General features: G+C 43.2%; 2 protein-coding genes across 6 annotated transcripts; one reads left to right on the top strand and one right to left on the bottom strand.

The window, feature by feature from the left end:
• Window positions 1-5,474: 5,474 nt before the first annotated feature.
• Window positions 5,475-11,763, bottom strand: adat3 (adenosine deaminase tRNA specific 3). 4 transcript variants are annotated; one of them, XM_085985878.1, is made up of 2 exons: window positions 11,471-11,763; window positions 5,475-6,809 (listed from the first exon to the last, which is right to left on the bottom strand). In XM_085985878.1, exons 1-2 carry the CDS (start codon window positions 11,484-11,486, stop codon window positions 5,686-5,688), a joined length of 1,140 nt encoding a protein of 379 aa, XP_085842004.1. In that variant the 5' UTR covers window positions 11,487-11,763; the 3' UTR covers window positions 5,475-5,685. The 4 variants fall into 4 exon arrangements, with proteins under 4 accessions (XP_085842004.1, XP_085842006.1, XP_085842005.1 ...); XM_085985880.1 differs by lacking the exon at window positions 11,471-11,763 and adding an exon at window positions 10,588-11,441; XM_085985879.1 differs by lacking the exon at window positions 11,471-11,763 and adding an exon at window positions 8,510-8,753.
• Window positions 11,764-11,875: 112 nt separating this feature from the next.
• osgepl1 (O-sialoglycoprotein endopeptidase-like 1) lies at window positions 11,876-22,803 on the top strand. 2 transcript variants are annotated; one of them, XM_085985882.1, is made up of 7 exons: window positions 11,876-12,814; window positions 13,721-14,108; window positions 16,251-16,455; window positions 16,556-16,704; window positions 17,899-18,029; window positions 21,811-21,877; window positions 22,159-22,230. In XM_085985882.1, exons 1-6 carry the CDS (start codon window positions 12,621-12,623, stop codon window positions 21,836-21,838), a joined length of 1,095 nt encoding a protein of 364 aa, XP_085842008.1. In that variant the 5' UTR covers window positions 11,876-12,620; the 3' UTR covers window positions 21,839-21,877; window positions 22,159-22,230. The 2 variants fall into 2 exon arrangements, with proteins under 2 accessions (XP_085842008.1, XP_085842007.1); XM_085985881.1 differs by lacking the exon at window positions 21,811-21,877 and adding an exon at window positions 22,459-22,803 and having other exon boundaries at window positions 11,952-12,814.
• Window positions 22,804-27,272: the final 4,469 nt, after the last annotated feature.

The following is a 27,272-nucleotide window of genomic DNA, read 5'->3' on the forward strand; positions in this document are numbered from 1 at the left end:
ACCAGAAACGCTGTTTACGGAGGTCACGGTCCATCATCAAAGACCCTACCCACCCCAGCCAGTTCGCCCTCCTGCCATCTGGGAGACGCTACAGATGCATTCGCACCCGTATGACCAGATTTAGGAACAGCTTCTTTCCCAGGGCTGTCATCCTACTGAACTCCACAAATAAACTCTAAAACCTGCACATCTGCCAATGCACTTTATTATGGTTATGTTTACGTTAATGTATTACAAGCCAAATGTATGTTGAATGTTTAAATGTCTTAATCTAAATGTACACTCTCGGGAGCCGCAAGCCTACATTTCGTTGTACTGCACTTGTGCACTAACAAGGACAATAAAGTTGATTATGATTATGATTAGGGGGGTTATTTAATTATTAATCGAATGTTATGTACTGTTTAGCTAAAAGGGAAGGAATTGTAGTGTATGTACTTTGAAGAAGGAACTATATTCTGCAGCCCCTGTATACTGCAGTACCAGTAGTGACCACCCCTGTATATAAGCTTGTGCAGTAACTTTGTATAGTAGTTCCAGTTTTGTCTCCATTCAGTAAACACCTGTTATAACCAACTCCTGCAGTCCGTGTCTCAATTACACACGGACGTAACATAGATAGATACATAGAAGATAGGAGCAGGAGTAGGCCATTCGGCCCTTCGTGCCTGCTCCGCCATTTAATGAGATCATGGCTGATCCTTTAATTCAGTATCCCGTCCCCGCCTTCTCTCCGTAACCCTTAACCCCTTTTGCCCGTAGAAATATATCTAATTCCCTCTTAAATATATTTAATGAGCTGGCGTACACTGCCCTCTGTGGCAATGAGTTCCACAGGTTCACCACTCTCTGAGTGAAGAAATTCCCCCTCATCTCTGTCCTAAATGGTTTAGCCCTTATCCTTAAATTATGTCCTCTAGTTCTGTTCTCACCCGCCAAGGGAAACATTCCTTCTGCATCCAGTCTGTCTAGACCTGTCAGAATTTTATACACTTCTATGAGGTCCCCTCTCAATCTTCTAAACTCCAGTGTGTACATCCCTAAACTACATAGTCTCTCCTCATAGGTCATTCCCGCCATTCCTGGTATCAGCCTGGTGAATCGCCGCTGCACCCCCTCCATGGCAAGAACATCCTTCCTCAGATGAGGCGACCAAAACTGTACACAGTACTCGAGGTGTGGTCTCACCAGTGCCCTGTACAGCTGCAGCAAGGTATCCCTGTTCCTGTATTCTAACCCTTTTGCTATGAAGGCCAGCATACCGTTTGCCTTCTTGACCGCCTGTTGCACCTGCATGCTCGCCTTCAGTGACTGGTGTACAAGAACACCCAGGTCTCTCTGTACTTCCCCCTCTCCCAATCTATTGCCATTTAAATAATAATTTGCCCTCCCGTTCCTGCACCCAAGGTGGATAACTTCGCACTTGTCCACATTATAGTGCATCTGCCATTTATCCGCCCAATCGCCCAGTCTGTCCAAATCGCTCTGGAGCTTCCTGGTCTCTTCCTCTGAGCCCACCCCACCTCCTAGTTTAGTGTCGTCTGCAAATTTGGAAATGCTGCATCCGACTCCCTGATCCAGGTCATTAATGTAAATTGTGAACAGCTGGGGGCCCAGGACAGATCCCTGTGGTACCCCACTTGTTACTGCCTGCCATTCAGAAAATGAGCCGTTTATTCCAACTCTCTGTTTTCTATCTGACAGCCAGTTCCCTATCCACGCCAAAACTTTCCCCTTTATCCCATGAGCCTCAATTTTCCATGCTAATCTTTTATGTGGGACCTTATCGAAGGCTTTTTGGAAGTCCAGGTACACCACATCTACTGGCTCTCCCCCATCTATTCTACCAGTTACTCCCTCAAAAAATTCCAATAGATTAGTCAAGCACGATTTACCCTTTGTAAATCCATGTTGACTCTGTCCTATCCTGTCCCCATTTGCTAAGTAACGTATCAGGCTAAAGATCCCCAGAAACACTACAGGTTATAAAGCATCTATTCCTTTGAATAACAATTTCTTCTCAATAGGCAATCAAAATATTAATCACTTTTAATACTTAACATTAATCTTCCATTGGCCCTCGTAGCCTGTTTTTGACATCTGACAGTGACTGGAGAACACCACTTCATCTGTGATTGAACTGGAATTAATTGTCTTTTAAAGAACCTGTAATTTGATTACGTTGACAACAAAGGCTCACGGTTTGAACTAGACACACCATCTGCAGCCATCATGATCTTTTATCTGAGGACAACACAACTTTAAGATGATCTATGTTAAAAGATCATACACCTGTACACATTCCTATGTCTACTTTTATAATGGAAATCACCTATGTAAACTTATTGTGCTGTAATTATACCCTCCCACCAGTGGCAGCACTGTAGCACTTCAGTTGATGTCTCCCAGCTCCTCCACCTGTACTCCAGAGAAACTCCTATGCTGCAACCAACTCTACTTCTCTGCTTCCAAAACTGCTGTAAGTTTTGTCAAAGTTTGTATAAATGTATGGACAGGGTGGTGGTCTTGGGTCTCCATTCTTGTGTCAGCTGTTGGGAACTTACCCTCTGGCCATGGTACACTATTTTTGTTCAAAATATGTTGCAGTTATAATGCTATAATCTCTTCAACAAGTCAAAGTTTTGCAAGTTTTTAAAAAAAATCTGCATCTTACAGCGTTTGAGTGTGCTAACATTCCCTAATACCCATTCACAGTTGTCATCTTCCAAAATTCCATAGATTCTAGAATGGTTCCTGCAGACTGGAAGGTAGCAAATGTAACCCCACTATTTAAGAAAGGAGGGAGAGAGAAAACAGGGACCTACAGACCAGTTAGACTGACATCAGCAGTAGGGAAAATGCTACAATCTATTATTAAGGACGTGGTAACAGGGCACTTAGAAAATAATAATAGGATTGGGCAGAGTCAACATGGATTTATGAAAGGGAAATCGTGTTTGACAAATCTGCTAAGTTTTTTGAGGTTGTAACTAGCAGAATAGATAAAGGGGGACCAGTGGATGTGGTGCATTTGGATTTTCAGAAGGCATTCGATAAGGTGCCACACAAGAGGTTATTAAACAAAATTAGGGCTCATGGAATTGAGGATTGGTTAACGGACAGAAAACAGAGAGCAGGAATAAACGGGCCATTTAGTTGGCAGGCTGTAACTAGTGGGGTACTGCAAGGATCAGTGCTTGGGCCTCAGCTATTCACAATCTACATCAATGATTTGGATGAGGGGACCAAATGTAATATATCCAAGTTTGCCAATGATATGAAACTGGGTGGGAATGTAAGTTGTGAGAAGGATGCAAGGAGGCTTCAAAGGGGATATAGACAGGCTAAGCACTGCAGCAACTCGCCAAGGCTTCTTCGGCAGCACTTCCCAAACCCGAGACCTCTTCCACCTAGAAGGACAAGGGCAGCAGACTCATGGGAACACCACCACCTCCAAGTTCCCCTCCAAGTCACACATCATCCTGACTTAGTATATCGCCGATCCTTCATCGTCGCTGGGTCAAAATCCTGGAACTCCCTCCCTAACAGCACTGTGGGAGTACCTTCACCACATGGACTGCAGCGGTTTAAGAAGGCGGCTCACTACCACCACCTTCTCAAGGGCAATTAGGGATGGGCAATAAATGCTGGCCTTGCCAGCAACACCCACATCCCATAAAAATGAATTTTAAAAAAGTGAGTGGGCAAGAACATGGCAAATGGAATATATAATGTGGGGAAATGTGAAGTTATCCACTTTGGTATGAAAAATAGAAAAGCAGAGTATTTTTTAAATGGTGAGAGATTGGGAAATGTTGGTGTTCAGAGGGACCTGGGTGTCCTTGTACACGTATCACTGAAAGTTAACATGCAGGTACAGCAAGCAATTAGGAATGCAAATGGTATGTTGGCCTTTATTACAAGATGATTTGAGTATAAGAGTAAAGAAGTCTTACTGCAATTATATAGGGCCCTGGTGAGACCACACCTGGAGTATTGTGTAGTTTTGGTCTCCTTACCTAAGGAAGGATATACTTGTCGTAGAGGGAGTGCAACAAAGGTTCACCAGACTGGTTCCTGGGATGGAGGGATTGTCCTATGAAGACAGATTGAGTAGACTAGGCCAATATTCTCTATAGAGTTTAGAAGAATGAGAGGTGATCTCATTGAAACATGCAAAATGCTTACAGGGCTTGACAGGGTAGATGCAGGGAGGATGTTTCCCCTGGCTGGGGAGTCTGGAATCAGGGGTCACAGTCTCAGAATAAGGGGTCGGCCATTTAGGACTGAGATGAGAAGAGATTTCTTCACTCAGAGGGTGGTGAGTCTTTGGAATTCTCTACCCCAGAGGGCTGTGGAGGCTCAGTCATTGAGTATATTCAAAACAGAGATCGATGGATTTTTGAATATTAAGGGAATCGAGGGATTTGGGGATAGTGCAGGAAAGTGGAGATTAGGTAGGTCAGCCATGATCTTATTCAATGGTGGAGCAGGCTCGAAGGGCCAAATGGCCTACTCCTGCTCCTATTTCTTATGTTCTTAAATAACCCAATTTCCAAACAGACGTCCCTCACGCTTGCGGCTTAGTAATAGGTATATTTGAGTCAGCAGCACCCCCAGAAGTCAAGGGTCAACCACTTCTAATACTGGGCTGGTTTTTCATCTTTGACAGGATACTAAGCAATTTAGCTATTGTGATACTGTAAAGTCCAGTAAGCGCGTGTACGTAAATGATCTCCAGTGCAAAACTTTGGCTGTACTGCTTGGCCAAATCTCAGCTTCCTCTTTGATCCATTACAAATGCTGCTTTTTTACCTACTAAACCTTGTTCGCCTGTGACTGACTTCTCCCCCTCTACAGTAGAAACCTTAACCCATGCCTCTATTGCACAAGACTGAATTTGTCCAACACTTTCCTTGCTGGTTTTCCCCTTAAACTATAACTCATCCAAAACATCTCAGCCACATTCTCACCTGAACTAAGGCCCACATCCCAACCTTTCCATGCTCAATAGCTCCATGTAGAATTGACATTAAGATCCTTGTTCTCACCTTCAAATCATTTCATAGTCTTGCCTTTTCTTACCTCTGTAATGTGCCACTGCACGTCCTCCAACTACAGCCTACTTCCTATTCCCCACTCCAGCCACTATATTCCCTGGTCATCTCCCTCGCTACTTTCAAAAGCCTCTCAACAACCTTCCTCTTTGACTGTAATTTCATTCCCTCCAAATCTCTCTCCCTCCACTCAGTGTCCAATCATTGCCCTTTAAAGCACTCGAGGCTTCCTCAGTGTGAGGAAATCTATAAAAATACAAGCTGTTGATCCAAACATTTAAAAAAAAATCTATTGTTGCCTGTCCAGACCGATTGCATTCAATTATGTATCACTTAAAAATTACAAGCTTTACTCTACTTTAGTTTTTGATTATAATGTCATGGTGAATTTTGTACATTAATACAAAGAAAGATCTGTATTGATGTATATTGTTTAATAAGTAACAAACTACCAAAGTGTTACACAACTATTCAAAATAGTAAATATTTTCTTGGAAATTAAGAGTTGATAGTCCATTCAAGTTAAAACAGTATTTAAAATAAAAATACATTTAAAAATAAAATTTGTACTAAAATATTATTTTCTTCCATTTTCTTAAACAAGCAAAGCTGAAACCACTGCTCAATGTTAAGATGAAAGAAGCTGGCATTCTTTTTCCATCAGTCCTTTAAAAACATCATAATGGTGATTCAGATCCTTTTTTGTATGTATTTTAAATTTAGTGCCCAATGCTCCATCAGGGGAGGATGTTGCATAAAATACTGTGCGTATTCTGGAATGGACCAGTGCCATCGCACACATTACACATGGTTCTCTGGAAACATATAGGTCATACCCAGTGCATATGTAGGGCAAACCATTTACAATATCTCCTGTGGGACTATGATCCTCAAAAGGAAGCAAAGGTTTACCGATGTCGATTGCATGGTCACCTGAAAAAGATTCTACAGACTTAAAATGACAGTTAGGATATTTGTTATGATTAAAAGCACCACCACCTTGTCCGTGGCCAACTAGATCAATACACACCATAACTGCATGAAGCAATGGATTTGGTCCATTTCTGCAGTCATGACCTACTGCGATAACCTCGTCAGTGGCTGGGTTAACAACCACTGCACCTACTGGTTGCATCCCCATTTCCTTTCCCACTTTTGCTGCTTCGATAGCTTTTTCCATAAAAGCCTGCATCTTCATTTTCTCTTCAGTGTTAAAAAGCTGGCCTCGGAGGGCTTCAGTCACTTGCTTGTTTTCATGGAATGATGTTGGCCAGTGCTGGCTAGCTGCTTCAAACTGAGGTCTGGTCAACGGTGGGTGTGCTGGTATCTTGACCGGGAAAGGTTCTCCAAGTCCAATGCCATCAGCCTTTCCTTCAGGAAAGAGATCACTAAGAGACACTTCTCCATTTGGTACATCTATGCCATTCAAATCCCTAAGTAGGCAAATGATGATTTCTAAAGGATGATCACTGTTCTTGTGCCTGCAAGCTCGTACTCTCTTGATATGTGGGAGGTTGTTCAGTGGATAGACATCAGCCAGTTGTTTAACAAGACAAGATGTTTGTTTTTTATTGATAATAGGGGCTGCATATGCTTCTAGAAGTTCAACGTCACACGACTTCTCATCTGAAAGTACAGGCATCAGCTCCCAAGTGAAAGTGTTGATTGCCCCGGTTTTTCTCTTTTTGCACTGTGGCTCCATTATACCTTTGACATCAGAATTGGGAGATTTGTTACAGTGAGAGTCAGAAGCTGAAGGGAATAGGAAAACAATTAAGCTGCAGTTAAATCAAGTCCAAAAGCAGCTATAACCTTTCCAATAGTTATATCTTCTATTCTTCTCAAATAGGTCATTTACAAAGCAGTAGCCAAAAACATGCAAGCCTTTCATGGGTCAAGAATCCACTTGGAATGTACACTGAGATTGCTAAATATCACAGCCCTTAGTTAGATGCTCCAATTTATAGTAGATTCTGTGTTACTTGAAAGTATATCTGCTCTGTGTAAAATATTTATTCTTACGATTTTATTTCATTTTACTAAATTTTGTGCCCATCACGGTGAGGAATGGAATACTTTCTATTTTGCTACCAAGTATTAGCATCAAGTATTTCCAGTTGGGCTGTTAGTACTTGTATTTCAAACCAAGCAGCAAGTTAACATCAATATACCATATATATTCTTCAGGATATATTTCACAGTGTGTTCTTTGGCACTAACACTTATAAGCAAACTGTATAATGTGCTAGTAAGGGGCCAGAGAAACAAACATACACAAGTAACACAGTAATTGATCATACTATAACAAACTGTTTCTAGTTACCGTGATACTATGGGATTTTCATCCCTTATGCTATCACTGCACAGAACGAAAAATAGCTGACACAGACTCCACGAACAATGTCAAAATAGGCGGGATCAGGTAGAGAAACCTCGAAATTGTTAGTAGCCTTAATACCCAACATGCCGAACCGGTGCAGAGCAGTAACCAACAAAGCCAATACTATAGAAGACAAATCAGAGGAAGTTGTGACCAATCTGTATAGTGGCTGCAGTACTGTGTTCAGTTTTGATTGCTGAGATGCAAGGGAGATATCCAAGTACTGGAGGCAGTGCAGAGAAGAGCCACAACACTGATTCCTTCTGTCAAAGGTCAAAGTTATGGAGAAAGGTGGGAGAAACTTGGGCCATTCAGTCAAGAAAGAACATGTTTGAGAGGTGAACTTAGAGGAAAAGAAGTTAAAGGAATGGAAATGTAAAATCGAAAATATTACTTTAAATTGAGAGAGTAGAAGTGGACAGGTTCAAACTAGTAAAAGGTAAATTTAGCACCGATATCAGGAAATTATTCATATGTGACTGATCAGCACTTGGAATGGATCTGAAGATCCGAGTAATTGAGGGGGAAACCCTGGAATTAGTCAAAAAACTACTGCATACTGCAATGGGGAGGGGGCTCCAGGGTCCTTAAGAAAGGAGGAACCAAAATGGGCCATACGGTCCTCTCCATCCGGCGTTACCTTGTGTGTATTGTACACCCTTCCTATTGCAGAGTTTCGATGGCCAGACTCCATTATCTTCAATATAATAGCAAAATACTGCAGATGCTGGAAATCTGAAATAACAACAGAAAACGCTGGAAAAACTCAGCAGGCCAGGCAGCATCCGTGGAGAGGGCCCAGATCTGAAACGTTAACTGTTTCTCTCTCCACGGATACTGCCTGGCCTGCTGAGTTTTTCCAGCGTTTTCTGTTGTTATTTCCGTTATCTTCAATATTAGAATGGACGAAGGAGGCGGAGTCAACACATTGATATAATAAATATTTCATTATAGTGCTGCTAGTAACCAAGGTAACATCCCCGGCGGTGACGGGGTGTCCTCATTGGCTGTAAAGCGCTTTGGGATGTCCGGTGGTGGTGAGAGGCGCTGTAGAAAGGCAGGTCTTTCTTACCCGCACTCAGCGTGTCCCTCTCAGACACACCGGTCACCGGGGCTCTCCGTCCATAGGAGCCAGCTCCGAATTTAACGCTGCCCGCGAGTTAAACTCAGCGTCAGGCTGCGCTCCCACTGGGAAAGACCGCGACCTCTGAGCCCCAGGCCGGCCCACTGCTGAGCCCGCCACTCTCACCGCGCAGCCCCGGCCCGGATCTGATGTAATACTGAGGCCCACCCACTGTCTGCTTCCTCCTCGGCCGCTGTCTGTGTACCAACACTAACTGATTCCCCCGCCCGACAACTTCTGCCCCTCTCCAACAGTACCGCCTGCATTCACACAACCAGGCCATCTCAACTCAGTTGCGCAGTGCGATATTTGTTCATTTTGGAAACTCAATTTTATATCTGGGTTTTAATAAAGTTATCAATTGTCATATGATAAGGTCTCATTCCCGACTCATCAAATTAAAAAATAACCGTCAAACTTCAATTTAACTTAATCGGGCTCTTTCCATCCCCGGCTCTGTGTCCTTATGAATCATAAGGTACAATTAATACTGAAAGTTGGCACCCAGAAGCCTATCTTCATAATGACAAAGTGACAGAGTAGAATATGCTCTTACTGGCTGGCAGTGCTTCGCAGGCTGAAGGAGATTCAATATTCAATGGCAATGGAGGTGGGGAAACTGATATCACTGCTGAGAACATGTAGCACTTTTACAGTTTTCTGACTGTAACTTACATTATCAACTGCATTATCAAAATATTTGCTGCCTTAGGATCTACTAGCAGCTGGTTGATAATGTAAGTTACAGTCTGCTCAGAAAATTGCCACCTTAATGGAGTAGCATGACTACAACACTGGAAGTAATTCATATATTTTAAAATTACTTTGTCTCCTAAATTTTCACTGCTACATATTTTTTTAAATCTGCAAATAAAATTATATCCAGGTAGTAGAAATGGACTAGAGGGTTGGAGCTGCAATGCAACATAAACAAGCTGTGAAATGAAATATACTGGATACTGTCAATTAACCATCATGCACAGTATAAACTCCCAAATAACGGCAATGTACTGGAGAAACTTCCAAATTGCTATAATGGACTAGGGCGACTTTCAAATGGCTACAGTGTGCTGGAAGAAGTCCCAAATGGCAATAATATACTGGAAAGATTCTCACAGATCTAAAATGGATTGGAAACATCCCAGAATAACTGTTGTGTACTGAAGCAACTCAAATTACTTCAGTCCACCTGTCAAATTGGCTACTCGAAGTATATTTATAGTAGTTCACATTTTACTTAGGTAGTTATTACTCCCAACATAGTAAACAATGAAAGGGCTGAGCAGGTTGTTACATATTACTGGAAATACTATCCACAGCTACACAGAATTTACCAAAATGCGAATTACAGCAAATGTGTACCATTTGATGGACTGTTTAGTTTTCCACTGTTGAATCAGGCAAGGCTTTGACAATGAGCCATCTCCTCCCACCCCTCCCCTGGGCAAAATAACATTTTGTTTATAACGCTTTGCAATGAAGTAGGTTTGGTTACACATGGCAAGGTTTCCAGTCAAATGTAGCTGCATGCCCCTGTACTGCTAATGATAAACGTGTGCCAATATGTGAGCATGAGTTGTCAGATGATATCGTGTTTCCTGCCAGTGTTATGTGAGCTGACACGTAGGCCTGCAAAAGGAATCCAATCTCTCCCGTGTGACTGGTGGCTTAACTAGGCTAAGTTCCAAACCATAGGATTTCACATAAATTGAATGATAGAAGCCAAAAAGCAAATCAAGCTCCTTTACAGGGACTATTAAAAGGTTACATGAAACATATCTTGTTCTTAAATTAAAGTACAACACAGAAAACTCTGATTTTTAATCAGATGGCCAAGATGTGGTTTTGCTTTAAAACCAGAAGCAATTTCTTTGCTAATTACTTACCCAGTTTGTGGCTCTACAACTGAACAATGTAGTGTGGTGGACTGTGCTATATCTGTGTCAGTTCTGCACATCAGAAGGAAAATCATGGTACTAAAACAATTATACAACAACCACTGCAATCTGTGTGGTGAAGGTACTCACACAATGCTGTAGGTCGGGAGTTTTAGGATTTTGACCCAGCGATGATAAAGGAACGAACGTCACGTAGAGGCCAGACTGGGTAAGGACAACAGGTTTCTTTCTTAAAGGACATTAGTGGACTAGTTGGGTTTACTTACGACATCCCAATAGCTTCATGGTCACTTTTACGAATGCCAGCTTTTTATTTGAAGAGTTTTAAAAACTGAATTCAAATTCTCCAACTGCCAATTTTGGGATTTGCTTGCATTATCTAGATTATTAGTCCAGTAGCATAACCACTACACTACTGTACTCCTAATGTGTGTGTGTGTGCTGATATGTATGTATATGAAAGATACATATTTCAGACTTGGTTTGCGTTAATACATCAACAACTTATATTTATGTAATGCCTTTAATGTAGATATTATAGCAAGGGGCTTCACAGAGGAGAATCAGCCACTGAGCAGCAGTAGTGGGAGGAAGGTTGAAAAGGCTCTCAATGGAAGGGAGAAAAGTAGTAAAGTTTTGGGAGAAACATCCAAGGATTGGCCTGAGACAGCTGAAGGCTAATACTAGGTCTGGTTTTCCAGTGTGTTTTTAGAAGCTGAGGTAATCCCTAACAGGTTATATTTCTGTAAACCCATGGACACATTTTGTTGTTAGCTTGGAATGGTAAATGGTTCTGTAACCCCAACGTGTATATTTAAAATAATTGGAACTGCAGGAGTTGCGTGAACATTTTGTCAGTATGTTACTTGAATCAAAGCGCTGATACCAAGGAAGAGGTGAATAGAAAGAAAATCTGCAAATGCTGGAAATCTGAAACAACAGAAAACACTAGATATACGCAGCAAGTCAGTCAGCATCTGGAAAGATAAAAGGCAGGTCAGTGAGCTCCTACCTGAAACATTAGCCATGTCTTCTCCCTTCAGATGCTGTCGGACCTGCTGCAGTTCAACAATACTAGAACGTTATGCTAATAGGGTTAGATGAAGAGGGGTGGGAGGAGGCTCGTGTGGAGCATAAACAATGGCATGGACTTATTGGGCCGAATGGCCTGTTTCTGTGCTGTGCATTCTAAGTAACGCACATTACAGGCCGACACGAACTCCCTGTCTCCAGTTTATGTTTCCCTCCCCCAGCTTGTTCTCTCTCCCTCCTCAGTTTGTGTTTCTCTCTCTCACCCTCCCCAGTTTGTGTTTCTCTCTCCCTCCCCAGTTTGTTTCTCTCTCTCTCCTCAGTTTGTGTTTCTCTCCCTCCCTCCCCAGTTTATGTTTCTCTCTCTTCCTCCCAGGTTTGTGTTTCTCATGACACAACGGAGTTTCGAGGTGACGCTAACCCAATACTGTCCTCATTACCGACATTGAAGCAGTATTTCCCACACTGCGCGTGCGCTGATCGCTCACCAGGCCCGTTGCTCGGGAGACCATTCCGGGATACTCCCGCACAAAGCGGGTGGGTTGGGAACCCTAAAGCTCGATGTAACCAATGCTACCCTGAATTCATAATCTGTTCCCATGGAGTTTCCGTCAATTATCAAACGTTAGAAATCGGGCGTTAGTTAATTGATAAACTTCCTATTTTAATCCAGTATATTCATCAAGTTCTACTTTTAAAATATCCGCCATTGGAGATATTTGGACACCCGTTTTGAGCAAATCTGACAGCTGGAAATTGTGACGAACAATTTAATTGCGAGGCGGAACATTTGAAATGCCGGAACTGTAATTGCGCTCCTGCTGGAGCTGGAGGAAGACGCACTTGTGATGCACAAACCTCAGTTTCCCCCCAACTCCCCTCAGTGTTAGGGGAAGTTACGGGTGTTTTACGCGCTGTTGTTAACATGATCGGTGTTTTGGTTTGACGATGTTAACAATCGGTGCATGGTGTAAATCCGCTCTCAGCAGGAGGTGCATGGTGTAAATCCGCTCTCAGCGGGAGGTGCGACTGTATCTCGGCATCGCCCGGGCTACGTTTACTTCCAATAATTTTGCTGCTGTTCTTCACGCCCTTTCCTTTCGGACTAGAAGGCCGCGCCGGCCTGCGTTGCCATGGGAACCCATTGTCTGCGCCTCCGAGCGCTGAGATGTGTGAGCGCCCGCGGGCTCCTGGCTCAGCCCCAGTGCAAGCCCAGAGTGGTGCTGGGTATTGAAAGCAGCTGCGATGACACTGGCGCGGCTGTGGTGGACGAGACAGGGAAAATCTTAGGAGAAGCCCTATATTCGCAGAAAGAAATACATCTCCAGTAGGTATTCCTAATCAAAGTGCTTTCACTAGTAATTAAAAATAAAGCTTCTAATTGGAAACAAAGGTAAACTTCTTTAAATAAAATTGAATACATTTACTTCCTTAATTAATTTCAAACCTAATAATTGATACCATATTTGTTCCTAGTGTAATCGCTGACATGGCATGGTTTTCCTGATAAAAGCTGGGCACCTACACCATTACCAACATTATGTTCCCTTTGACATTTAAGTAAACCAATTCTATTTTTTAAAACAACATGAGCCAATTCGAATGACATTGGTTTTAAAAATAAATACCGGGAATGAATAACCATTTCACTTGTACTCCTGTAGATTACTACCTTATAATAATTCCCAATTGGTCAAAATAGTTATTCCAGTTTTGCAAATTAATGTCAACTTCCAGTTGCTTTAAGGATAACTTAGATAATGTATACAAAATAAGTGCTTATTAAAATAAGTTTATGTGGATAAACTTTAGAAAACGTTCTGGTTTTGTTCTCGTGTACAGAAAAGAAGAAAATGATAACTTGTGATGATGAAAAGGAAATAATTGCATCTCTAGCTGAGAGAGTCTGAGTCACAGATTTCCTTCTAATTGTTCCATGATCAGAAGGTTCTTTTTAGTGCAGATTTTTCTTCGCTGAGTTGTAAATTATTTATCCTTTTTTGGAGCTGCATGAAAACGGCAACAGGTGACTCAAACTTATGACATATTTGAATTAAAGTGCTCAACTGCTCGATCCCTGTTTATAAATGTTAATTTAAAGAAATATCATTGTTTAATTTGCTTCTCTTAGATGCTTCATTGTGAAAAGAAAGAATATTGTTTTGATATTTTATTAATTTATAAATCAGAAATAGTTTTCAGATTCTGTTAGCTGTATTTTGTTTTGCTTTAGGGCTGGTGGTATAATTCCACCAGTAGCTCAACGGCTACACAAAGAACACATTGAAAGAGTGGTGCAAGAAGCTGTGGATAACAGTGGAGTTTCTCCTTGTGAACTAACAGCAATAGCAACTACTATAAAACCAGGACTTGCACTAAGCCTGGGAGTGGGTCTAGAGTACAGCTTAAAACTAATAGAACAATATAAGAAACCCTTTATTCCTATTCATCACATGGAGGCGCATGCACTGATTATTAGAATGCTGCACATGGTGGAATTTCCTTTCCTGGTCCTCTTGGTTTCTGGTGGCCACAGTTTGCTGGCTGTTGCCTGTGGAGTCTCTGACTTTCTTCTTCTTGGACAGACATTGGATGAAGCTCCTGGAGACACGTTAGACAAGGTATGTACAGAGGGGAATTTAAAAATCAGCAGTGAACAATCAGCAAGATTTTGTTACTGTAACTTGAAGAACATTTAAACTTTTAATTATTGCTGACCAAGTGCACAAACTATGTCTGAGAATCTTAGGATCAGGAAGAAAGTGTTACAATTTAAATTTCAGCTTAAAGCAATTAATCAACGAATGTGCAGTTTGCTAATAACTCAACTATTTTTGCACTAGAATTTGAATTATCCAGCCATTTGAATTTTGTAATGTAAATAACACAGCAAAGTGGGAATTTCGTGCCAAAAATTGAGTTATCAGATAATTTGAATTAAGCAACTTTGAATTAAAAGGAGTAGGCTGTTGGTGAATATTTTTTGAAAGCACATTCTTCATTCATTATAAATATTTTAAATGTGATTATCTCCGATTTTCAGTGGTTTACTACACTAGGTAAAACCTGGCTAATTAGAACTTTTCAACTCTTGGGTAATGAATAGTGAGCCTCAATCATGTTATGTAATTATTGGATTTATTGTTGTACAAACTAGATAGCAATTTAAGTAATTTTCTAAAACTTTTGTATGTAGTCATTACAGAATCAAATTCAGGCATTTTGTATTAAATCACAGGTGGAATCTCCAGTGGGGGCATAATCGGGAAGTTACACCTGAAATGACGCCCATTTTGCTGATGTCTTTTTTTTATTTATGGGATGTGGGCGTCACTGGCAAGGCCAGCATTTATTGCCCATCCCTAATTGCCCTTGAGAAGGTGGTGATGAGCCGCCTTCTTGAACCGCTGCAGTCCGTATGGTGAAGGTACTCCCACAGTGCTGTTAGGTAGGGAGTTCCAGGATTTTGACCCAGCGACGATGAAGGAACGGTGATATACTTCCAAATCAGGATGGTGCGTGACTTGGAGGGGAACTTGGAGGTGATGGTGTTCCCATGCGCCTGCTGCCCTTGTCCTTCTAGGTGGAAGAGGTCACGGGTTTGGGAGGTGCTGCCAAAGTAGCCTTGGCAAGTTGCTGCAGTGCATCTTGTAGATGGTACACACTGCAGCCACGGTACGCCGGTGGTGGAGGGAGTGAATGTTTAAGGTGGTGGATGGGGTGCCAATCATGATGTTCAGTTATTTACTTAGTTTAATGTGTCGAGCTTCTTGAGTGTTGTTGGAGCTGCACTCATCCAGGCAAGTGGAGAGTATTCCATCACACTCCTTACTTGTGCCTTGTAGATGGTGGAAGGCTTTGGGGAGTCAGGAGGTGAGACACTCGCCACAGAATACCCAGCCTCCGACCTGCTCTTGTTGCCACAGTATTTATGTGGCTGGTCCAGTTAAGTTTTTGGTCAATGGTGACCCCCAGCATGTTGATGGTGGGGGAATTGGCAATGGTAATGCCACTGAATGTCATGGGGAGGTGGTTAGACTCTCGCTTATTGGAGATGGTCATTGCCTGGCACTTGTGTGGCGCGAATGTTATCTGTTACTTATCAGCCCTAACCTGAACGTCATCCAGGTCTTGTTGCATGCGGGCATGGACTGCTTCATTATCTGAGGAGTTGTGAATGGTGCTGAACACTGTGCAGGCATCAGTGAACATCCCCATTTCTGACCTTATGTTGGAGGGAAGGTCATTGAAGAAGCAGCTGAAGATGGTTGGGCCTAGGACACTGCCCTGAGGAACTCCTGCAGCAATGTCCTGGGGCTGTGATGATTGATCTTGAATCACCACAACCATCTTCCTTTGTGCTAGGCATGACTCTAGCCAGTTTACGAACATGCAATCAACAAAGTTTTAAAGCTGCATTCACAGAAACAGAAGATACATTGCAGGTGTCAGTGAGGATTAAAAAAAAAGCTCAAAAAATTGTAAGAAAACACCAGAAAAATGACTTTCCTGGCGCACCTAAAATTCCGGGCTTGAGAAATGAAGATATAATGTAGTGCCCTACTGTAAAAATAGCTTAAGGTGGCTACATTAAGTGAATATATGAACAACCGAGATAAATTCTTAAGGACTACCAACCTTATGGCCACTTATGATCACCTTACAAGTCGCGTGCCAAAAACTCTTCTGCTTTAGAAAATAGTAACAATACTGTTTTTTTTAATATATTATCTGTTTTAAACCATAAAGATCTTTCTTCACAGGTTGCAAGAAGATTATCACTCAGAAATCACCCAGTATGCTGTACAATGAGTGGGGGTGAAGCCATTGAATATTTGGCAAAAATGGGAAACCGATTGCATGTTGAATTAACGCAGCCTATGAGCCAGCACCTGGACTGTAACTTTTCCTTTAGCGGTCTCCGCAATCAAGTTAATCAAATAATTATCAAAAAGGAAAGGGAAGAAGGTTTGTCAGTCTTTTACATTTCTACTTAATGTGGCAGACAGTGCTGACTCACCCAAGTACTCTTGTGTATTGTATAAAGTTAGATATATTTCTTAACCAGGTTTCCAGGCGGGACAGATACTGTCGTGTGCGAATGACATTGCTGCTGCTGTACAACATACAGTGGCTGCTCACCTAGCAAAGCGTACACATCGAGCCATTCTCTTCTGTAGGAAGGAAGGTTTGTTGCCTCAACCAACACCAGCCTTGGTTAGTATCTCATCATGCACCTACATTTTACTTGGTAATAATACATATTGGGCATGGTGCCATAGAGTGGTAGGATATGGGTTGGTGCTTGTAGAGTCTCCCTTGCTGAGTTGTCAGTCTTAGCTGTGGCACCATTGGGAAGTGCTTGGTGAATCCCAACCACTTCTGTGCAGGGAGGGAGAGTCACCTGGGCTGTTCTTGTGCATCTGTTATTGTCCAGTTTCACCCCGGCATTGATAAGTTCTGACATCATCCCATCTGCTTTCTCAGGTGACGGACTAGTGGCATGTGTAGACCTAATTAGAGGAAAAATATCTTGGAAAGTAAGAGGGAATCTTGCTTTCACTAAAAACATTGAGCTAATGAAAGGCATTTGTCAGAGTGATGACTGAAGATTTTGGAGCTAGCCTACGTGGAGAGACAAAATGGTTTCACATAGGGAGGGAACAGATTTAAAGGTGATTTAACTTGTGCTGATTTTGTACACGTTTTATATTCATCAATTTGAGTAGCATTTTGAAGAGGCCTGGGAGTAGATCACCTATATGCCCTCCTGGCTGGGGAATTGAAGGGAGATTTTAAAAACAGTATTATACCTGGGATGGCAGGAATGACGTATGAGGAGAGATTGGGCTTATACTCGCTGGAGTTTAGAAGAATGAGAGGGGATCTCATTGAAACTTGTAAAATCCTAACAGGACTAGACAGACTAGATGCAGGAAGGATGTTCCCGATGGCGGGGGAGTCCAGAACCAGGGGTAGGCCATTTAGGACAGAGACGAGGAGGAATTTCTTCACCCAGAGAGTGGTGAACCTGTGGAATTCTCTACCACAGAAGGCAGTTGAGGCCAGTTCATTAAATATATTCAAGAAGGAGTTAGATATATTTCTTAAGGCTAAAGGGATCAAGGGATATGGGTTGAAGGCAGTGACAGGGTACTGAATTTGGATGATCAGTCATGATCTCATTGAATGGCGGAGCAGGCTCGAGGGGCCGAATGGCCTACTCCTGCTCCTATCTTCTATGTTTCTATTACATTGGTGTTCATTAACATAGGACCATAGTTAGAAACTTACGTTTCACATCAAGAAATTATTAACATATTGTAAAGCCCATGAGAAATCAATTTTTGAAAGGTATACATTTCCATTTGTGTAACATCTATTCCTAAATATTCCTTACTTTCATCTCAGGTGGTTTCAGGGGGAGTGGCCAGTAATGAATACATCAGGAAAGCTCTTCGGATAGTAACTGAAGCAAATGGATTCTCACTGCATTGCCCTCCTCCTAAGCTTTGCACAGACAATGGCATCATGATTGCATGGTGAGAGCAATTAATAGTATTAATTAATCTTACTTTGAAGTATTATTGTAGTCATCTTAAATCTTGGCTGTTTTGTAGAAACCTTGAATCAAAAAAAGTACAAACCTTGAAGCTCACAGGTTTCCTTCTTGGTCAAAAATGTGCAACAGCTGTCCAACTGTAGTACTCCAGAAAGTGAGGAGTTTCGCCTGTGTAAGTTGGACAATTGTTTCCAGCTGGACCAGTTTTCAGAGCATCTGATCCAAACACACCTTATATCACATTTTCTCCTTTTTGCTTTCTTGTATTGTGTTTCCACCATCCTCTCCAGCTTGCTTTTATGTTTGTACTTCTGTTCAAAGGGCATCAACAACAATTTATAGCACCCCTTACATACAGGAAGACATCACAAAGTGCTTTATACGAAGGAGAAACCAGGCATCAAGCAGGAAAGAAAAGGAGAAAATTGAGACGATTAGTCTGAGGAGGTTCCTCAAAACAGGGAGAACATTCCAGAGGACAGGAGTATAGCGGCTGAATGAGCAGCCACCAATAGGGGAGTGGGAGACTCAGGCTGCGATTTCACCATCGGAGGTGGTTGCTGGCGGGTCTCGGTCCCGCTCCCGGCTCCAGTCGCTCTGTGAAAAGGATTTTCCCCTGATTGGGCTTGTTAAACCCGCCCTGCGCGTTTGCCAGCCAATTAAAAGGAAGCGGGTCTGATGATGTAATTTGATGACGCGTCATCAGCCAGTTTCCTTAAAGGGACAATGGCCATATTCATTTTGACAGTTGTGCTGTCAGTGTTCTACAGCATTGAGGTGCTGCAAACACTGACAAGTACTGCACAGAGGTGCACGGCTGCACCCACGTCTCCCATGACTCCCTCCATATGCTTATGGAGGGAGTCACACCATGCAGGGAGGTTCTCTTCTCTTCCAAGGGCGGAAGAAACCTCCCCAGGAGACCAACGCAGCCTGGTTGCACATTGCACAGGAGGGCACAAGCAGGGATGTGGTCAGGAAGACCAGACTGCAGTGGCGCAAACCTTTCAGTGATCTCAGTGGATCACGAAACATTACTGCAAATCCACACCCAACCTTATCCTGCTGTGCCACTCATCACATCCCCATCACTCGGCTTTCCCTACCCTACTCCTACACATCCTTGCACCAACTTACCTTGCACCTCCACCCATCCCCCTCTATCTACATTATCACTTCCCTATCTCACTAGTCACCCCTCACACTCACCCTCATCCTAGTGCAATCATACCAACTAACAACATACAAGGATGGACACTTGGGTGTTTTATGCAATGTTCATGTAAATTTTCTGGTAATGTGTTGTCAAACATTGAAATCTATATTTTCAACACTTTACCTTATTGGAAGGATCTGTGCTCACCTTTGGAAGTGTCTGAGTTCTAGTGATTGTTGAGACATAACTCCCTCCTGCCCCACAATGGTGATGAGTGTGAAAGGAATGGCTTGGGCATTGTAGGGATGTTTTATGGTGTCGGTGTGGGGTGGTGTTAACCTGGCGCATCATGTGGCAGCCAGGGTGTACAGCGTCAAGTGAAGTAAATCTGGCCATGGTGAGGCCATTGCTGGCCTCCCGGGCAGCATGTGGTTGGGTGCTGATGTCCTGTGTCCTGTGCAGCATCAGGTGAATGTGGAGATGACCAAAGCGATCTGTCAATGGTGAGAGAGCTTGCTCCAAGGAGGTGACAGTGGATAGAGAGTTTACTCCAAACACTTCCAAACTGCATACAGCTCAAAAGTGTTTTCCAAGTCCTGAACGCTCAAGCTTATGACATTGGAACGTGAACAGCTGTGAAATGGTAGCTTTCATACCACTTTTGCAGCTGTCACCTATTCACAGTAATGGGGAGACATAGAGAACCCGACATACTTACCTGACGTGATCTCCAAACATCAAACCTCATTAAAAAAGTGGGAAAATAGCAAAAGGCTGGCAAAATAGTAGCTAACAAGCAGTTAACTGTCTTAAATGCCTCCCCCGCCACTTGGTGTCGGGTCTGTTCTGAAATCGCAGAGCCGACACTTTGGAAACTTACATGGAGGCAGGTTCAGAGCGGGTTCCGAATCCGCTGTCAATTATTTCGATTTTGACAGCGGACCTATCTCCAAACCCGTACTCTGAGCACCGGCAAAATTCAGCCCTCAATGTCTAAAGAGTGAAGGATGTATATGTGGCACAGAAGGCTAGAAATGATCACTAATGTAAGGTGGAGTGAGACCATGGAGAAATTTAAAAGCAAGGATCAGAATTTTGAAGTCACCTTGGTAGCTTTGGGACGAAATTAAGGTGTGGGAGGCTTTGTGAGCTATGGCGAGGGGGGTGGGGTGCGGGGTGAGGGCGGAGGTGGTCACAACATGTGGCGTTTAGAAACCTGTGAAGAATTGATGCTAGGAGAGCGTTAAAGAAGTTAAGACTTTTGAGGATGATAACATAAGAATTAGGAGCAGGAGTCGGCCATATGGCCCCTCGAGCCTGCAATTCAACAAGATCATGGCTGATCATCAACCTCAATTCCACTTTCCCGCTCGATCTCCATATCCCTTGATTCCCCTAGAGTCTAAAATTCTACATCCGCCTGGAATATACTCAGACTGAGCATCCACAGCCTTCTGGGGCAGAGAATTTCAAAGATTCACGACCCTCTGAGTGAGGAAATTCCTCCTCATATCAGTCTTAAATGGCCTACGCCTTATCCTGAGACTATGCCCCCTAGTTCTAGACACTCCAGCCAGGGGCAACAACCTCTCAGCATCTGTCAATCCCCCTCAGAATTTTATATGTTTCAATAAGATCACCTCTCATTCTTCTAAACTCCAGAGAGTATAGGCCCATTCTACACAATCTCTCCTCATAGGACAACCCTCTCATCCCAGGAATCAATCTAGTGAACCTTTGTTGCACCGCCTCCAAGGCAAGTATCTCCTTCCTTCGATAAGGAGACCAGCACTGGGCACAGGGCCAGGAGTTTTGCTGGTGTTGGGGGAAGCGAGGTGAAGGTGGGCAGTGTTGTGGAAGTGGAAGAAAGTCTTGATAATGAAGCAGATGTAGGAGAGGAAGCTGAGCAGTTCAACAGGGTTTCATACCGTCTGATTCATCCTGAGATGACTGAGTTTAAGTTGATGGAGTCAAGGACAGAGGTGCATAAGTAGTTTCTACTTTTCTCGCTATTGTTTGACTGACTTGTAGTACTGTAACGGTTTACAAGCTCCGTAATGTGGTTTTAAATTTAGTAATTGCAAAAATCAGAAATTGGGCAGCCCTGAATAGGACGACTATTTAGTCTTCGCAGACTTTATTGGGACTATACCGAAAGTGATATATAAATGTGAATTGTTGTTGAGTTGTCTTCTTCCAGCTCTACAATCCTTCTATTGCATAATCTAGAGCTTTATTGGTGCCACCACTCCCACCACCCCCACTCCCACCACCCCACTCCCCCCACCCCCACTCCCCCCACCCCCACTCCCACCACCCCCACTCCCCCCACCACCCCCACTCCACCCCACCACCTCCCACCACCCCACTCCCACCACCACCCCCACTCCACCCCACCACCTCCCACCACCCCACCCCACCACTCCCACCACCACCCCCCACCACCCCACTCCCACCACCAAGACCTGATGATATAATCTAGGGTGCCTCCAAGGCTTGAGTGTCTTGTATCTTGCAGCCCAAAACTGAATACAATATTTAAGGTTTGATTTGACAAGGTTATCATAATCATAATAATCATAATCAACTTTATTGTCATTGTTAGTGCACAAGTGCAGTACAACGAAATGTAGGCTTCCTCTGACTTGTACTCTACTGCTTTGGCTACATAGGTCAGTATTCTCTTCACCCTTTGATCAATTTTATCCCACATCATTCATCTTATCTAATGACCTTAAACACACAATGGGTTGATAAAAGTCTTTAAATTTTCTGGCTTTCTATTGCATATATTTTACTGCATGTTTTTAATTTAATCAGCACTTTTATTATAAGCTGTTCATTTTCTAGTAGTAAACAGATTTTGAAAACAGGGTGTTTGTCTCGCATCAGATCACATACAATAGTTAAAATGGTGCACACATGCACTGATGCCATATTTCTGTGTTTTTAGGAATGGTATTGAGAGACTTCGAGCAGGAATTGATGTTCTACATAATCCAAAAGCAATTCGCTATGAGCCAAAGTAAGTAACAAGGCTTTTAGTGTTTTTTAAAAATCATAATCCTTAAATAACTGAGTTTTGAGTAATGCATAGATTTTTCATTCCGAGCTTACACTTCTTAAGAATTATGCTCAAAGTTGTTGCTGAATAATACGACCATTTTAAAGCAAGCAAATACCGAAGTAATAACATTAAAATGCCCTGCTGTTCTTGCTAACCTCATTTGCTGCCAATTGCTTTGTTTTGCAGAGCCCCTCTGGGAATAAATGTTTCAGAACAAGTGAAGAAAGCAGCCCTCCGAGTTCCTCATCTTAAACTGAAGATATGATTCATCGGGCTTTTCTCGGGGGTCTGTCATTTTATGAAACAAAGCATTGATCACAACTGAGGAAACTCCACTGTTCGAAAATGACTGTGGTCAGACTGGTTTAAATGTGGCAGTGGTCCGAGGAAATTAATAATTAAATTTCCTATCCCGGCTCCTGGGAGAATAATATCGATTAACCGATTTTGAAAAAAAATCAATCAGAACGTATCAAAATGTATCTGATGTAAAGTTGTGTATATGGGGAAAACATTAAAATGTAGCTGTAGTGATCGACTCTGTTATTGGGAAAGACCTTAGATTTCAACGGCTTAATAATATCAATTTGTATCCGGAGGAAATCGGATTCAGCATCCCAGATCAAATTATATCGCATCGAATTGTCTTCAGAAATCTGGGTTGAGATCAAAAATTCAGTATTCCAGGACTCGCAGGAGAATCAAATCTCTAACAAATCACCCCAAGGAGCCTTATTATACTGGCAGTTGGAGCAACGGTGTTTCGAACGACAACTTCTCACCTGCGGCTTTTGATCTCCCACCACTGACAGCTAGAGAATTAATTAATTTTTAATTCCTTCAACTTTTGATCTTTAAATTAATTATAAATTAATTTAAAATTATTTAGGAAATTATCAATCTTGTTCCACTATAACAATTCTGATTCTCAGTTTGACAGTTGGAAAAATAGAGTTTCATTACTGCGACTTTTAGATTTATCAACAATGATTCCTGGGGGTCCGTTCACAGGCACCAGAGACTGACTTGTCACCATGTGGAAAAATTGGGGTTCTAAATGGTTCTAATATTGCTGCAAATTAGTGGAAATTCACATCTCGATGCTCTGCCTGCCAAATAGACCTTGGTCTTACTCACCTGTCTTGGCACCTGGACATCAATTCGTCGTTGATTCACCCAACCCTCAACTTTATCAGACCTCTGACTTTAATTCTAGTTTTTCTAACGTGTTGTCTCCTCTTTACTCCCTGTGCTTTCGAATTAGCTTGTGAACCACGTTTATGTAACTTAGTTTCCCAGTGTCCATTCGCATGCACATTTTGGTTGCTGCTCCGGACCTGAGCCCATCATTTCTATTTTGCCTTTTTTTTTTTCTCTTTAACCCTCCTGACATCATGCCTCCTGTCTTTTCTCCACCCTTGGGTATTCTACCCTCGCAAACCCCAATTCTTCAGTACTCATCATCTTCCCTACTCTCCTGCCACCATCCCAGGCTTGATTCCCTCTTAAATAATCCTACAGCTTCCCTCTGTGCCTCCCTTGGCATCTGTGAAAGGTCCACCGTGGCACTCGTTGCTGGTTCCTAACGAGTAGCAACCCCAATTGCTCCATCCTATTCTCTCCCTGTCCTGTGCGCCTGCCGGGAGCTAATCTTGACAACCTCCTTCCGGTCCCTCCCAGCTCTGACCCTTTGGACACTGCCACCAGATCGACTATCATCGCCCCTCTCTGCATTTCCCTTCAAAATGTACATTCAATTGTGAATAAGGGCCTTGTCATCCATGAGCTTATTGTGGACGATCACGACATTATGTGTGTCAGCTGTGTATATAAATGCAAGTCTTTTTCTTTATGGCTCAGTTAGTAGCATTCTCGCCTCTGAGTCAGAAGGTTAGGGGTTCAAGTCCCTCTCCAAAGATTTGAGCACAAAAATTTAGGCTGACACTCCAGGGCAGCACTGGGTGAATGCTTTACTAATGGATATGGTGTATTTCATATGAGACGTTAAACCGAGGCCCTGTCTGCTCCCTCGGGTGAACGTAAAAGATCCCATGGCATTATTTCGAAGAAGAGCAGGGGAGTTATCCCTACTGTTCTGGCCAATATTTTTCCCTCAATCAGCATCATTAAAAAACATTATCTGGTCATTATCACATTGCTGTTGGTGGGTGCTTGCTGTGTGCAAATTGGCTGCCGTGTTTCCTACATTGCAACAGTGACTACACTTCAAAAAGTACTTAATTGGCTGTAAAGCACTTTAGGACGTCCTGAGATCATGAAAGATGCTATGTAAATGCAAGTCTTTTTCTTTATGGCCTTGATGGGCACATGGTTGAGGGGTGATGACACTTCTTTCCCTTAATGAAGCTTCCCCGCCTGGCTATACATACCACCATTTTCCCCGCTCAAACCGCTGCGGTGGTGGTGTAGCCCTTCTCTCTAAATCACACCTTGGTCTATCTTCCTACTTCTCTGGCAACTTCTCCTTTGAGCATCTCACCTTGTTTCACCCCTCACATCTCTCTTTCAAAATCCTTGTTCTGTATCGCCCACCCAATTATTGCACCAATTTTCTCACAGATAGCTTCTCTGCTTTAGTCTCTCTGCCTCTGCACAGCGACTTCTCATCCTCGGTGATTTCAACCTCCACCGTAACTCTTGTTCTCTCTCCTCTGAGTTCACTGCTTTCCTTTCCTCCCTAAATCTCTCCCTTCATATAAACTCTCCTACCCATATATATATAGCCACCCCCTTGATTTGTCATCTCATGCTGCCTCGCTAATCCCACCGTAACTATCACCGATAAAGCAATCTCTGATCATTTCCTTATATCGCTTTCTACACATGTTCCCCTTTCCCCACCCAACCCCACTTATTTCTGTGTCCGTCCCTGGAAAAAAAATCTCCCTGAAGTCCCTTACCACTGCACTTTCAAATTCCCAGCTATCTAGCCTTTGGCCTACAATTCTTCATGACATTTCTGCAGCTACTGATTTGCTAAATCACATGTTCTCCACCACCTTTGATGCCCTTGTCCCCATTAAAACCATTACACTCACCCTGGTATACCCCACATCTCCACTCCCTTAAGTCCAAGGGATGTAGATTTGAACGTCTTTGACAGACAACTGGTTTAACCATCCATCACCAGATATGACTGGATCACAAAGCATTAGCAGGTCCTGCTCCCCATAGCTAAAACTGCCCACTATTCTAAGATCATCCAGGAAGGCAAAGATAACACCCAGCCTCTCTTCACCACAAACCGTCTTCTCAAAACACCTTCCCCTGCCTACTCCTCCCTCACCTTCAATAATAAATGCAAGGAGCTCATGGACTTTTTTGTTACAAAGATCGAGAACATCCATTCAGCTGCCTCTGCTACTTCCCTCCCTTCCCTAGCTCACTGGGCCTAACTTCTTCTACGGTTCCCCCCTGCCCTAACCCTGAATTTGCATATTTCTCTAGTTTTTCTTGTCGATGAGACCCACCTCCTGCTCGCTGGACTCTATTCCCACCAAACTGCTGACCACCCAACTTCCCTTCCTGGCTCCCATGTTAGCTGATATTGTTAAGGGTTCTCTCCCCTTAGGTACTGTCACGCTCTTTTTCCAAGCTGCCGTCATCACCCTTCTTAAAAAATCAACCCTTGACCCCGCCGTCCTATCGGCCCATCTCTAACCTCCCTTTCCTCCCAAGTCCTTGAACATGTTGTCACCTCCCGAATCCGTACCCATCTTTCCTGGAACTCCTTGTTTGAATCCTTCCAATCAGGTTTCTGCCCTGCCAAAGTACCAAAATGGCTCTTACCAAAGTCACAAATGATATCCTCGTTGACTATGACAAAGGTAAACTATCTCCCTCGTTCTTGTCAACTTGTCTGCAGCCTTTGACACAGTTGACCACACAATTCTGCTCCAATGCCTCTCCACTGTCATCCAGTCCAGCCTGGGTGGGTCTGCACTCGCTTGGTTCCATTCTTATCTATCCAGTCGTAGTCAGAGAATCACTTGCAACAGCTTCTCTTCCTGCTCCCGCACTGTTACCTCTGGTGTCCCCCAAGGATCTATCCTTGTCCACCTATTTCTCATCTACATGCTGCCGCTCAGCAACATCATCTGACGACACAGCGTCAGTTTCCACATGTATGCTGACGACGCCCAGCTATATTTCACCTCCACCTATCTCGACCCCTCCACTGTCAGACTGCTTGTCCGACATCCAGTTCTGGATGAACAGAAATTTCCTCCAATTAAATATTGGGAAGACCGAAGCCATTGTCTTCAGTCCACACCAGAAACTCCATTCCCTTGCCACCGATTCCATCCCTCTCCCTGGCAGATGTCCATGGCTGAACCAGAATGTTCACAACCTTGGTACAGGAAACTCTCGATTTACCGGCACCTAAATAACCGGAAATCTGTGTTAACTGGCAAAATGCAGGAGTAGGTTCAGGTAAGTTTTACTTCATGTTAGTGGCCATTCCTGGATCTGTGGCCGTGTAACCGGGGTTCCTGCACCTGTTGCTATGCAACAGGAACGCCTGGATCTGTGGCCGTGTACGGGGCTCTCGTACTTTTTACTATACCTCTCTGTAATCCGGACTTTTTGATAAACCGGCACCACGCCGGTCCCATCGGTGCCGGATAAAAAAGAGTTTCCTGTATTATATTTGAACCCAAGATGAGCTTCCTACCTCACATCCGCGCCATCCCAAAGACCGCCTATGTCCACCTCCGTAACGTCACTTGTCTCCGCCCTTGCCTCAGCTTATCTGCAGCTGAAACCCTCATCCATGCCTTTGTCATCCAAAACTCTGCTGCCTGTATCTTAACTCGCACCAAGCCCCGTTCACCCATCGCCCCTGTGCTTGGCTCCCAGTTAAGCAACGCCTCGATTTTAAAATTCTCATCCTTATTTTCAAATTCCTCTGTGGCCTTGCCCCTCCCAGCCCTACAATCCCTCGAGATCTCTGCGCTCAGCCAATTCTGGCCTCTTGA

This window comes from Somniosus microcephalus, chromosome 4, assembly GCF_052327205.1.
Source record: "Somniosus microcephalus isolate GS21.2 chromosome 4, FLI_Smic_1.0, whole genome shotgun sequence".
NCBI lineage: Eukaryota > Metazoa > Chordata > Chondrichthyes > Squaliformes > Somniosidae > Somniosus > Somniosus microcephalus.